Source organism: Cantharellus anzutake (assembly GCF_015039405.1).
Source record: "Cantharellus anzutake strain C23 chromosome Unknown EI90scaffold_459, whole genome shotgun sequence".
In the NCBI taxonomy this organism is placed as follows: domain Eukaryota; kingdom Fungi; phylum Basidiomycota; class Agaricomycetes; order Cantharellales; family Hydnaceae; genus Cantharellus; species Cantharellus anzutake.
Window position 1 is genome coordinate 1 of NW_024067409.1, and position 14,432 is coordinate 14,432.

Genomic DNA, 14,432 nt, shown 5'->3' on the forward strand with positions numbered 1-14,432 from the left:
GCTTGCAATCGCGACACATGGTCGTCGGCAAGGGTTAATGCATAGAACAGAAAGAGTAGGCGGAAAAGGGTATCAGCGGTGATCCCATCAACACCGCGTCAGACAAACTAATAAGGTAAATAGATCGTCGTTAACCACAATGATTTCCAACAAAATCATTGGTATCGCGCGTATTTTAAGGATCTGATGTCATTTTCCGATAGAGTTGCTATTCATTCAAGCTCCGTGAGAAGCTCAAGAAGAATCGCGCATAATTCCAATTTCGGAACAGTCATCTTCAACTACTGAACCGTTGTTTGCTTTCACCCCATGCTCATTCCTTTTTACGAAACTGTACGGTCATCTCTCTTGTCCTGTCCAGGTGTTCATTTCCGGCGATTATTTTGGACACATAAATCCTGTTGAGTGAGAATTTACTCAATGCCCGAACGGTCATGGAAGCAAAGTTACCAAAGGTTGTTGATAGATGGGGTGCTGAGGCGCGGCGACCAATGACGAAGCCCGATTTAATGATCCCGATGTTCGCAATGGTGTTGTAACTTGTGACATGTGCGGCACTTCTCCCCGATGGTCGTTATCCTCGGTTTTGGTAACGGTATCATCTAGCTCACCGACATCGACCAGAGTCAGCGCACCGTTTCCCATTTCCAGCTCGATCCACCCAACTACCCCCATCGAACTTTCCCATGGCAGCCACTCTGTCGTTACCGAGGATATCGAGGGAAATGCCAGTCCTTAGCCATGGTAGGACCCCGTAAATCTCGGTATCCCCAATAGCACTGGTACTTGAACACCGGATGACGGATTACGAGTTCCGCGGCAGATTGACATAACAACATCATGCTTACATCGGCTTCAGACGACCCACACGTTCAGCTCCTGGCCTCGCTTCTCCTTCGAATCCTTCCATTCCACCCTTCCGCTTAATTATTTGTTAGCCACCCTCATCACCGCACGCTCGAGTTCTCTCCCAGTGTACAGAGCCGGTTGCGTGTCATCCTATTACGAATTTCGGTTCTTGGATTATGAATCCCACTGTTTCTACCCCTTGCTCGCACCCTACATATTCCTGATCCCGTGCCAGCCGACGCACTCCCTTGAAGGTGATGCAACAGCCATGCATCATTCCGAAGTGGACGCAGTGCGTGACCTGGATGGGTCCTAGATGAAGCATGCCTGAAGGCCTCGGCGCCGATCCAACTGCAAAACAGAATTCTCCGGCCACCCGCACCGATCTTAGGGTGCGTAGCGACAACTGTCTGAGCTTTGTATGGCGATCGAACGCCGTTTGATGCCACGAATCTCTACCGCCTTCCGTCCAGCAACAAGGCTGGATGACGGCTCCATTGTCTTCGATGTTACTTAAGTCGTCTGGTGGTTGTCACCCTTGGCCATGGTATGGTCCCCGTGAGTCTCGGTACTCTCCCTTTTCTGCTGGAGCATTGATGTCAGAGGCCTTGGTATGACAACATGACGCTCATACCGTCGACCCGCACGTTTAGCCCCTCTCTCCTTCTGACCCTTCCACTCCATCCTTCCACCTAAATTCTTTGCCAGGCATTCCTCGTCATCGCGCGCTTGGGTTTCTTCCCGGAGCATGGTACTTTGGCGCTTTCGATCAGCGCTTTCGCCTAGTCTCCCGAGTCGGGCGAGTTCATTGCGCCTTCCAGCGTTACGAATGTCAGTTCTTGATTCATGACTCTCACAGTCCCCACCGCTCGCTCATATGTCATCCCTAGTCCTGTATCCCTCGATCCAATCCTCCCGGGTGATACAACAGACTTACACCCTTTCCAAACCAAATGCATGACTCAGATGCGTCCCATTTTACGGCCTGCCACCAGCACGCACGAAGACCTCAGCGCCCATTTGTCTGTTGCAGGGAGAACCCCATTTCCCTGGATGGGAAACATAAGCGAGGGACCACTAATATGGTTTGATGGCAGAACAGAGTCCACTGGCTCCATGTACGCGGTACCCGCTGGTTAATTTGCGTGAACCATCTAGGAACCTCGTATGATGATCGAGTGCCGTTTGATGCTACGAATTGCGAATCTAAATTATTTTCCGGTCCAGCAAGGATGGGATTCGACTTGACCGGATGGCAGCTCCAATTGTCATCGAAATTAGCAAGTCGTTTAGGACATTCGCGACCGTTGGAGTCCCTTCCTCTCCACTTGTCAGTCACCTAGCTCGAGCGTTTCCCCGTCACCGCGTTATATATAGCCCCCGATTTGTACATCACTGCGCTTGACATTTATAATATTAATAATAACGAGTAAGTAGTAAATGCTGGTGAAGGGGAACATCCTCTAGCTCTGAAGTCGAACGTCGAAGCGCCACCACCCTGAACAAGGATCCGGACGCAATAGCATAGCTCGCATATATCTACATCAAGATTTCCTTGTATGGATCAGTTGAGCCAAGCGTCCTCCCGGCATTGGTTGCTGCACTCATGGAATCCCCATCCGACATCCACCTATGGCCCCATTGATAAACGTTGCTCCTACGATACTGGCAGAGATCTTGTCACTTTTGGGGGCCGAGGATGCTGCGAGCACGAGGAGCCGCATTCCGAACAGATTGTCTTTTTTCGTTTGGCATGAAGATTTGTACTTGAAATCTTCTGAGCCCAACCAGCAGGCCGTTCGTCAAAGTTGTCATCCTGGAAATTGACCCCCTCATGAAGATTAAATGCCTTTCACCTTGCCGACGATGTTCGATGCACTTGGATAGATTCATATACATAGTAATGGAAAGGAGTGTCAAAGTTTCTCCCCACCGGGTCGGAAGCAGAGTGGGTTTGGCAGAAAGATGAGAAGACAAATCACTGTTTGAATATCAGGGGACGCCTTCGAGTTGGTGGCTCTGGGGAAGAAACGGGAAGTTTAGCATGTTAAACAACCAGATAGAGCTGTGTTGATGCATCACGCGGAGACATTGCAGGGAGGGACTAACAACAAGTCCATTGTGGTGCAGCTCGTGTGATTGCCGTCTGGGAGTACATACACTAATCGAGATATCTTGTACGGGCGGGACTTTGTCATTCACTCGAAGTATTAAATAACATCTTCCACCCACCCATTCTCAAGGACAGTAGCGCTTGATATGTGGGGAAGGCTAGGTATTCCATGTTTTAGAACGACAGCGAAATAGAATACCCCGCTACTTGGATACCCGGAGGCGCGAGGTCGCCAATTAGAGTTAGAAGCGGACACTACAGAGAGGAGCGCAACAGTGCTATTACTAGCCAGTAGCTCGACAAAATAGTGGATGCCTGGCAAGTGATTAAGTTTGTGTCGGCGTCACACAAAGACATCCAGCCAGACACAGCCCACCATCAATAGCTCGGATCCTTATGCGAGGGGCGAAAAGGTCATTTAGAGCTGTTCTGGTACGACTCAGAGCATTGGAATCAAAGCAACCAGGTTGAAGCATGTTGCTGAAGAGCGAATAAACGATCGGAGTGACAAGGCGGACACCAGACGAGACTCTGATGTTCGTGTGTGCAATTCATTTGAATATTCGTGTATAGGATCGATGGCTCGCTGTGGCAGGAAACACAAGGCTGCGTTTGGTGGTCCGAACCAAATAACTGTCAACGACGGAGACCATGTCAAAAAATCGCGGGAAAAATACTCAAGAGAGCGTACTAAACACAGGTGGGTTCTTAGGAGTCCCTAATGCTTTTGGTAGCGTAGTTTACAATCCATCGCCCACAGAAGGGTACTTGAATATTTGTTGTCCTGATTCGGCAGTGGCTAGGACAGTACTGCCTTATATGTCGAGTGGTTGAGGGCGGTTCGACTCTGCTCTCTACCCACAACACCCTCTGCGATTGCTGATACACGATGTTCGATCGATTTAAGTTTTCTAAAAGAGGACACTCTCCTGCGCCTCCCGGTGGCCCGTCGCGACCCTCGACCCCTGTTCCCAACCTCCTGATCACTACTGCTCCAACTGAAAATGATGCAACAACTAGCACAGATCATGGTGGGTCTGACAGATCCCGTCTTAAGCCTCTTACTACTGCCGATAGTTCTCGAGGCCGGAAGCAGCGGTGGTCTGTTCGACACTCTATAGCTAAGCTGTTGAGCAGAAGTCCCAGTCCCGATCCCACTCATATCGACCAATCGAAGCCATCCGATCCCAGACAATCTGACCCCTCTACGCCCAATCCCCCATCCCCGGATCTATCGCCATCTCGCATTCTCCCTGAAGGGGGTACCAATATCTCTCACATGATGCCTATCGTCCATGGAAACACTGAGACTCCCCACCCACCACTAGGACACATAGGCGTTAAATCAGATATCCCGTCGTCAATAGATCGAACATCGTCTTCTTCAGTTGTCCCTGCTGGTGACGGGAAGAAAACAATCATCGCTGCCACAAGGCTCATCCTCCAAACCGCCGCCTCTGCTCTTAAGTTAGCCCCCATTCCGAATCTCGATCAAATACCAAATATACTCCTATCGTGGCTCCAAGTTTATGAGGTTCGCAGGGCGTCGCAATTTCGCGATCTAATGATATAAGGCAACCTCACGTTTTCATACAGACCTTCGACAACAATGACGAAAATCTCAAGGGATTAGACGATGAAGTTCAAAACGCTCACGAAACGATCTTTAGGCTTCTCCAGTTATGGACTGGCCAGGTTCCTCCTGAAATCCGCGAGCTAATTCAACAATTTAACTTGTATGTACATCCACTTTATCACTCTCCCATCCGAATCTCACCTCCGGGTGACAGGGCCCTAAGACAGCAATTGACGCAAATCGAAGCACTCAAACGTCAAAAGCTTGCCAAGAGGGCAATTTTAGCGACTGAGATATCCCAGGAGATAAACGCTGTGAAGTCCTGCATAAGTGATGCTGTCTCCCGTTTCACGGTTTGTTTCGTCAGTGTTCAGACTGTCCGTTAACTGACTGGGCATGCACCATAGACTGCGGCAACAACTCTGAATCTCTTCCACACAATTCGGTTATCGGTGGACTGTTCGTTGTACCCCCTTGTTGTCGCTGCTTAGGATTATTCAATGATATTCCAGATGAACTCTCGAAACTCTACAAAGCAAACGCGGAATACTCTGCCATAGAAAGCAAGTCGGAATGCCTGGAAAACACCTGTGTCCAGATTCAGGAATCGATACTCGATCATTTGGAAAAACGGGAGCACCGATTTGTCTGGCTTCGCGGCTCTCCGGGAACTGGAAAGACTGCTATATCAATGATAGTCGCGTCAACTTTCGACAAACAGAATCGCTTGGCAGCATCTTTCTTCTGGGACAAAAATCGGAAGGGTGCAGGACTTGCCTCAATCGAACACTTTCCCTCTACTCTTGCACGCCAGCTTGCCTTGTTTAATGCCGAGTACGAGGGTCTTCTTGTCAGTCGACTCCGACAGCCTTCATTATTGAAGGGTGTTCTTGGCTCCGCTCTGGAGAAGCAAATGAGAGCTTGGATTATTGATCCCATGCACAAACTCTTATCTTTGGGTGAGGGGCGCTCCGTCATCATCTTGGATGGACTGGACGAGTGTGGGGATCAGGAGGAACTTGAGTCCTTAATGAAGCTAGTACTTATCCTTGGTGAGCTGCCGGCCACATTTGCCGTGTTGGTGAGCTGTCGGCCAGAGTCATCTGTCGTGTCGGCTTGGGTTGGAGCTCGGGCTCAGGGTCTTGTCATCCCATATGAAGATGTGGACATTGTCGCTGAGGAAGAGAAATCCAACACTATCCACCGCATGGTGGAGGAAGGCCTTCGGGGTTGCATCGATAAGTCTTCCTGGAAACCATCAAAAAAAGATATCGATGTATTTGTCTCAGCATGTCGTGGACTACCTATTATCGCCTCAATCCGAGTCCGGGACGTCTGCATTCGAACTCGTCGTGGTGCAACCCTTCGATCCGAGTTCAAATACTTCCGTGACCTCATCGATGCCCCTGCTGACGTCAATTTGGAGTACCTGCGCATACTTCGCCGTGCCTATATATTCGACTCATCTGGAGTTCCTCCACATATAGTGGAGAACTACCGCCAAGTGGTTGCCACAATCAATGTGGCATTTGAGGCACTGAGTGCGTTTTCCATGTCGCAGCTATTAGGAATTGCCGAGGAAGAGGTCTTAGCCATATTGGATCCAATTCGCTCAATTGTCAGTTTTTCTGAAGAAACTGGCTTGGAACGTTCCTCGCAAACTTCATCAGAGGACTCAAAGGGTGTCAAATTCTATCATGCAACGATGAAAGAGTTCATTATGGGGGATCCGATTGGTAACGAGAATGACAAAGTATTCTTTATCAAGGATGTGAATAAGTATTTCCTCGGACCACTGCTCCTCCGAACATTCAATAACAGTTGTGAGCGGGATGTGTTTGGGGAGCCTGCAATTCCCCCTTTAGGAGACAAACGAAAATGGGATGATTTTATGGAGAGAAGACCTCATCACCCCCAGCATCTCCAATATATTCGTCGACATTTATTGAAACACTTAGATCCCTCACAGCTCTTTGCACAAGGGTCCAATTTGCAGAAAGAGTTTAATACATTCCTCACGCGAAACTTGGTTACATTTATGCACTTGGTGCAACATGCTCATTCGCGTTGGAAATTCCCTGCTGGATTTGATGAATTCAAGGTAAATAAAATCGTTGTGTTGCGATTATTTTGATAACGATGTCATTTTTTGTCAGAATTGCGATTCATTCAAACTTTTGAAAGAAGCTCGAGAAATGGAATTTGTGGAGTATCTGTATGTTATTTCCTTTGGACCATGGCACCTCCATCGATCAACCCTTCCTTTCACCCCATCCTCATCGCCTTTGTACAAACTCCATGGCCACCTCTCCGATCCTGTCCGGATCTTCACTATTTCCGGCGAGTTTTCCGGGCACAGAATTCCATTGAGTGAGGATTTACTCAATGCTCGAATGGTCATGGAGGCGAAGCTACCTGATTTGCCAGAGGTTGTTAGTGAGGATGTTGAGGTTGATTATAATGCCCAATTCAACGACCCTGATGTTCGTAACGGCATTGTGACATGTGCGGCACTCTCCCTTGATGGTCACCATGTAGTGCTTGGTTTTGGTAGCGGTGTCATTGAGCTTGCTGATATCGACCAGCAGTGCACGATTTTCCGATTCCAGCTCAATCCACCCAACCATCCAGTCTGGATCGAATTTGTTCATGGCAGCTGCCAAGTTGCTGCCGAGGACAATGAGGGAAACGTCACCATCCTTAATCACGATATGACCCCCATTAATCTTGGCACTCTTCCCAACGGTTCTCCTCCTGCTGTAACTCAAGTATCAGATAATGGATTATTTATCATACGGGTTCCACGGAACACTGATAGCTCTTGGTACGACAGCCTGACTCTCATATCCATTTTGGGTGACCCGCATATGCAGCACCTCGCACCCCCTTCTTCCAATAATTTCACTCCAACTTCCAACCCTCCTATCTTAGCCCCCGAGTCTTCTGCTTTGTCCTCTGCATCCATCAAAACTGACCCAGATGACATTATGCTCGCTATTCCTCACCGTCGCACGCTTGGGTTTTCTCCGGGAGCACGTTATATCGGTATTTTCGATGGCCTCAGCGCTTTCACCTGGTCGACAGATTCGGGTGAGCTCGTTGCGAGTTATTGTGTGACGGATTTCAATTTTTGGATTATGCATCCTGCTGTTTCCCCCACCTGCTCTCATCACACCCCTGATCCTATATATGCTCGACCTACCCTTCCCTTGACAGAAGGCGGAGCAGCAGATCGACATCATTCCGAAACAGATGCAGGGAATGACTTGGATGAGTCCTGGATTAAGTGTCCATTTTATGTTCTCTTGCAAACTGAGGACAATGAGTGGGGCTGGTGGGACAAGAGATGGCAGAAATGTTTATCCCATTCGTCTGCTGCCGGAAGAACCCCACTGTTTGGAACCACTAGACGTGATGGGCCAGCAGTTCTCTTCAATGGCAAATTAGAATTCGTTATTCCCAAGAAGTATTCACCAGTTGTTTCTTTTGGTGCCAAAGGTCTAGGCACTTGGTATGGTGATCAAGTGCCAGCTGATCCTACCCTTCTGTACAGCCCTCGGTCCAGCAAAGATGGGACTCGAATCCTCCTCCAAGGCCAGCAGACAGCTCCAATTGTTATCGATCTTAGCCAAGTCATTTAGGATGTTGTTTGTCCTCAAGCTCAAATGTTTTTCTCACAGAATTGGAATTGTGGAACAATGAACCAACAGAGTGAGCAGGCCCCCCATTAGCATGCACAGAGGTTGCTTCACCCTACCTGCATGTGTGACACTATGACTGTGCCTTGTGCGTGCTATCTGCATTCAAGATCGAGGGGGAAGCATCAAGTTTTGCTAGGTCGTCCTTCCATCCTTCTGGACTTCCCCTCGCCGACTTTCCCTCTCCCTAGGACGCAGTGCGCATAAATAACCCTGGGACTTCAATGGACCCATGAGCGTTCTGTCTCTGCACTGTCTTTTGAGTCCCAGTCAGGCAAAATGAATGCTTAGTATTGCAAATGCAGAGACTTCTGATCTTTCTCTTTTCGCAGTTCCTCAATTCCCTCTCACTCCATGTCAGAATGAAGGTTTTCTTTGAACATATTAAAAGATTAATATTTCCTTTGCCGCTTCCATCACTAGAGTGCATGTGTTGCATGTGTCCCCTGCACAGCTCTGAAAATATTTTCATTGGCACACAGAAGAGAAAACATCCAAGAAAGTACAAAGCAGAGAAGAGGAAGAAACTCTGCAAAAGATATTATTCTCCACACACCATACTGAGACACCAATGATGAATGACATACAGAATTTTTTCTTTGAAGGGGAAGTACCCACAGTGGACAAACTTGCGAGTGGAACATCACCTTGACCGAAGACACTGATGGAAGAAATCTTGAAAGCCGCCTTCTTCAAACTCATTTCCTTCTCAGAAAAACGTTGCAGGAAACAATCTGCCAGAATGATGTGACCAGGCAACAGTTCTCCATTGAAATGCTTATTCTTCTTGAATTGAGGAGAGAACAGGTGGGAAGCATCAAAGATGCAATCAAAGGAGCCCTACATCAAAGGAATGGGGAAAATGGCCCTTTAATCACAAAGCAAGCATGTACCTTAGGTGTAAACACAGCCAAAGGAATATGGTCACTTGCGATGCAGGGCGACTTTACTCCCTCTATGAAAGGTTATCTTACTAGTTTGGGGACGGTAACGTTCCGTTCCCCCATTCGCCTCAGGCCTCAGTAGTCCATCTAAGTATACGCTTGATTTGGCTGTATATTGACGGGGTAGAAGTAAAGGCTAATCCGCCTTTTACAGCTACCCCGAGGGTTTATATACAATCTTATACATTCTCGGCACAAATAAATAGAGAAGCTTCCGCGACGCTAAATTAGCGTCGCGACATAATTATTACACAACACAACATCAACTGATGTTGTGGGCGGAATATAGACATGGGCCAGGGCCTCACATCCTCCTCCCTTGCGATACTAGATCGCAGACAGGGTACTAGCATATATACACAAGGGGAAAGCAAGCATTTTAAAGAAATAAAAAATTTTTAACGTTCTACATACGAAGGATGTATGCAAACGGGGGCACACTCATTGCAGGAGGCTATAATAGTATTTTGTAGGCGAAGCCCACTTAGAGTTTCTCCTGGAACATATGCACCCAGATCTCGACGACAGTGTTGTCGATGATGGAATGACTTTCTCGTCGTTGTGAGTTTATTAAATACCATCGTCCACCGTGACGATGTTGACAGTGTAGGTCGTCGATGGCAGAGTTGTCGCTGATGAAGAAAATGAATAATCAATGACGTTTGCGTTGACGAAGGACAAAGGGTACAGAATAGACAATCAACGACAGCATTGTCATTGATGAAGGTAAGAAATTATTAATCAACGACGGCCTTGTCGTTGACGAAAGTGAGTAATCAACGACGGCATTGTCGTTGACGAAGGTATGGATGTGAGGGGGTCAGTTCCTCATTTGTTTACGCGGCGCTGACCCGGACGGGCCAGAGCCGGATGGGCGATTCGACGTAGTCCTATGAGTCGTCGTGGACCTAGCCGCGTCGACAGCAACATCGTCACTCAGATAGTTGTCGTCGTAGTGACGAGTCTCGATGTCAGCGTCGTTCATGGACGAATCCTTGTCTTGACGACGGTGCGAGTAATGGACATGGTGCACGGGATGGCCACGTCCATGAGAAGAGGGAGCACACCCTCGCACTGGTGGTGCGTGGGCAGATTCGTACACCGACGAGTGTGCATACGTCGGAGGGGGGTATTGTGGCAGAGGTGGGGCGTTTGAATACGCCACAGGGTGTGGGCTCGCGTACATCATAGGCGGGTTTGAGTACGACATTGGGGGAGGGTTTGAGTACATAAGTGCTCGTTCCTGTCGTTGAATTTTACGACGCTCATGAGCGTCGTCAGTCATTGGTTTTATCCATCGACACGCAAGGATGTACATCCGTGCAATACGAGCCGGGGGGTACTGGTTGGGAAGTCTTTTCGCCTCCGTCTCAATGTCATCACGCGACATACGCATTCGTGAGGCACGGTTGTTTGTAGCCACCCTGTACCAGTCGGTACAGGTGTCGACGTCCTCTTGCGAGGGCTTGCCCGTCTTGAACGACCAGGCAAGATGGTACATTGTAGCATAGAACCTCACACCTTCTTCAGTGTGTATGTAGTTACGAACCAACTCGAACCACTTAGGTTCTTTGTCGCGGACAAGCACAGCCGCGTCTGGGAATTCGATTCTATCGACATGGTCGATGTCGTAGAAGCAGGTAGGAAGGGCCACCGATCGACAATATGTCAGTGGGGGTAGGGGTTCGCCATGCACTTCAGTGAGTTTGGCGTCATAGTACTCGTAGTAATGATAGCCGGGTGGACGGTTCGCAATGAATTCTTCGAACGGGGCATCAGGGTCGACGACCCATTCGCCTTCCATCTTGTCATTGTCGGACGTGGGAGCCCATCTCTTGGAAGAGGTGGTTTTTTTTTGACGGTGCAGACTTGGCCGACGCAGGATCCACCGGGCCAACCCCGGGGATAACGATGGTCTGGGGAACAGTGGGCCGTGATGACGAGGGAGCAGAAGATGTGATCGGGGCGGGTTTGGGAGACGCAGGGCGTCCCCTTGCCGTGCGCACAACTCTAAAGACGTCCTCGTTGAGTTCGTCGTTGGCCTTTCGGAGGGATTTGACCCGTCGATGAAGATGGTCGTTTTCAGAATGCAGGTCGTCGGCCTCGTTCTGCAGCATCTCATACTTGTTCCTGAGCTCATCGAGCTCATCATTCCTACGTTCGTCTTCGAACGTAGTCTCTTTACGTTTCTTCTCGATACGGGCCCACACGACTTCTGTAATCATTTCGAGTTGATCGAGCCCTGTCTGCGTGGAACGCAGCAGGTGGGGGTATTTCTCACTCGCGCTTACGCGAGTGGGCAGGACCAAATGGTCCTGTTTTGGGGTTAAAACGCCCGTGCTGGGCGCTTCAGGGGTGACAGTCTGAGCGACTGTGGAGTTGTCGTCCATCGACGACATGGCAGCATCTGTGGTGGGACTTACAGGTGGGGAGTTTGGACTGGAGTCTATGAGGGCCTCCTTGATGGGGGAAAGGTCGAGGGAGGAATCAGCGAGGGGGGATTCAGTCGCATTCATTTGAGCGATTTCAAATTTGATGGTAGGAAGCAGGATTTGATCCCGCTTTCGTCGCATTTATCCGATATTATTCGGATATTCCCGGACTTGCCAGTTTAGGCAACTCATGGCTTCAACGCCATAGTTGGCCGTGATAAGGCATTGATATCCGCTGGTATCGGACCGGTAGGCGACGTTCACACCGTGGTTGTGATGGTCCGCTGGATCTATTGTCCGGCGTCTGATCCCGTCGTTGACAGTTCAGTTCCTCGACGTTCTCTACCCCTTGTACTGTTAGGTAGTCATCCAACACAATTAGATCGTTTACGTTGGCCAAGGGTTCCCAAGTAAGGTCACCAAGTCCCCATCGGACACGGAACCATAAAGACTTATCGTCGTCCCATCGATGGTCAACGATTTCCTTAACCTGGTATTCCCGTTCTGGGTCGTCGCCAAAGTCATAAAATACTTCTACGGCGCGCCCAGGGAACAGCACAGAATCATTCGGCTCATGAGGTGTGAGCCGTGAGACGTGGAACTTCGCAAAGATATTTCTTTGCGTCAACACTGGGGGAATGTCAGGGCATACACCCTGACCCAGCCCATACCGCATCCACACCCGCACCTGCACCCATGACTGCACCCGGCTGTTGCACTCCCCGCGCGCGCCCTGTGCTGGATGCTCAGTGCGGCCGGATGGCCCGGACCTCGGGTCTCGGGTCTCATGTGACTTCCGGATATCTCCGGAAGTTTTCGATGTATTGTGGCCACTGTGGGAAGATGAGAAGTTAACTTCCTTCTCATCTCTGACCCACAGTAGGCAAGTTGTATATACTTGCCTCTCTTTTATATATCATCTCTGACCCACAGTAGGTTGTGCCCTGGACAGGGCTGGTTACACCTGGGACTGTGGACCATAGGGGAGGGTCATGGGGACCCGGGAGTCGTCCCCTGACAGGGAAGCCTGAGGACGTAGTTTGATGAGTCCTCAAATACCTCCAGTATTTCGTAGGGGCCAATATAAGTTGGCAACAACTTATGCGCCCTCCCCTTGGGGAGGTTCAGATCTTTCGTTGAAAGATATGCGTAGTCCCCTTTCTTCAGTTTTGGGGAATCAGGGCGCCGATGTCGGTTCGCCTGGATAGCCTGTTCCACACGACTCTTAATAATAGCGTCATGAGCGGCCTGGATGTTGTCCAGGGCCCACTGGGCAAAGGATTTTACCCCCGGCAATTCGGATGATGGCAGAGACACGGTCATCTGTGGGAGGTATCCGTATACCAACTCAAACGGGGCGAATCCCGTTGATTTATTCGCACTTGAGTTCAATGTGAATTCTACCATGGGTATATGCACGGCCCAATCTCGCTGATCGGGTTGGATGAATGACCGAAGGATCTGGACCACCGTCTGGATCGCTCGTTCTGCTTGGCCATCCCCTTGAGGATGGAACGCGGTAGTTAACTTGAGTTTAACACCCATGAGTCGGTGTAACTCAGTCCAAAATTGAGACGTAAACTTCGTGTCGTGGTCTGACATGATGGATGTTGGCATGCTGTGCAAGCGCACAACATGTTGCAGGAACAGATGCGCCAGCTCAATAGTCTTGACCTGGGTCGTCACAGGCACTAGGTGAACCTGGCACGTTAGTCGGCACAGAACTACCCAAAGGTAGTTATAACTCAGGCTCGTCGGGAATGGTCCAACGAAATCCATGGCGATTGACTCCCAAGGTTTCTCAGGGACCGGGAGCTGGTGAAGCAGTCCCGGATATCTGAGTTTGCTTTTCTTGGTCGTCTGGCACGTCCCACAGGACGTGCAGAATTTCTCGATGTCTTTTGACATTGAAGACCACCAGTAGTGTTTGCGTATGTACTCGAGCGTCTTCTTGGCGCCGAGGTGACCAAGGATTCGGTGTGCGTGCTCGATCGCGATGCCCGTTATCCTCTCCCCTTTATGAATAGATTCAGGGAGGACAAGTCGTGGCTCGCCTGAATCATTCAGACGGAAAATTAGGCCATCGACGATCGAGAACCTAGGGAAATCCCCAGGTTTTGCCAGGATCCCTCTCCAAGCATTGTGTTTGGAGTAGCCGTCTTTCACACTTGCGATGAAAGCTTTGTCCTCCACATGAGGACGTAGTTCTGCCAATGGCAGCAGTACATCTTTGAGGGAAAGCTCCCTCCTCCCTTGACGATCGTCAGGGGGATCGAGCACAGATGCCTCGAGATCTCATGGCTCCTGAGCGTCTCCGATAGAGTGGGACGCACCTAGGCGTATGCACTGCAGTCTCAACCTGTGCAGGTGTAATAATTCCCGTGCTTCCTCAGCACGTGCCAAGGGCAGGTCGTCGCCCTCTTTATCAATCCGTATATCTGCGGATACATAATCGTCGTAGTGGACATCCTCGTCTGACGAGGACTCATAGTATCGCGACAGGGTGTCAGCCACTTTGTTTGTGTGGCCTTGTACATACACGATGTCACAATTGAAACCGTGAAAGAAATTCTGCCAACGAATGTGATGCGGCACAGTGTGATTCTTCTCTTTGAAGTAAGTAAGCGCCTTGTGGTCAGTGACCACAGTGAATTTCCGCCCACCAGTCAGCTCGTCGAGCCATTTGGTGAGTGCTTCTAGAATGCCTAGAGCTTCTAGCTCATGGGCGAAATACGCCCGTTGAGTTGGGGTGAACTTCTTCGACATAAACGCAGCAGGGTTAGAGGTTTGCCATTCTGCACCCTGTGCGAGCACGGCCCC

At 49.6% G+C, this 14,432-nt stretch overlaps 2 protein-coding genes across 2 annotated transcripts; both read left to right on the plus strand.

The window, feature by feature from the left end:
* Window positions 1-4,053: 4,053 nt before the first annotated feature.
* EI90DRAFT_1934805 (uncharacterized protein) lies at window positions 4,054-5,037 on the plus strand. The gene is made up of 4 exons (XM_039052348.1): window positions 4,054-4,496; window positions 4,559-4,702; window positions 4,753-4,891; window positions 4,946-5,037. The coding sequence occupies exons 1-3, from the start codon at window positions 4,242-4,244 to the stop codon at window positions 4,828-4,830; spliced, it is 477 nt and encodes a 158-aa protein (XP_038907348.1). The 5' UTR covers window positions 4,054-4,241; the 3' UTR covers window positions 4,831-4,891; window positions 4,946-5,037.
* A 69-nt stretch (window positions 5,038-5,106) lies between these two features.
* EI90DRAFT_2854846 (uncharacterized protein) lies at window positions 5,107-5,418 on the plus strand (the record flags this gene model as incomplete). Its single annotated transcript, XM_039053764.1, has 1 exon — window positions 5,107-5,418. A coding segment is annotated over one exon (312 nt), but the record flags the coding sequence as incomplete, so codon positions are not given.
* Between the last annotated feature and the right edge of the window lie 9,014 nt (window positions 5,419-14,432).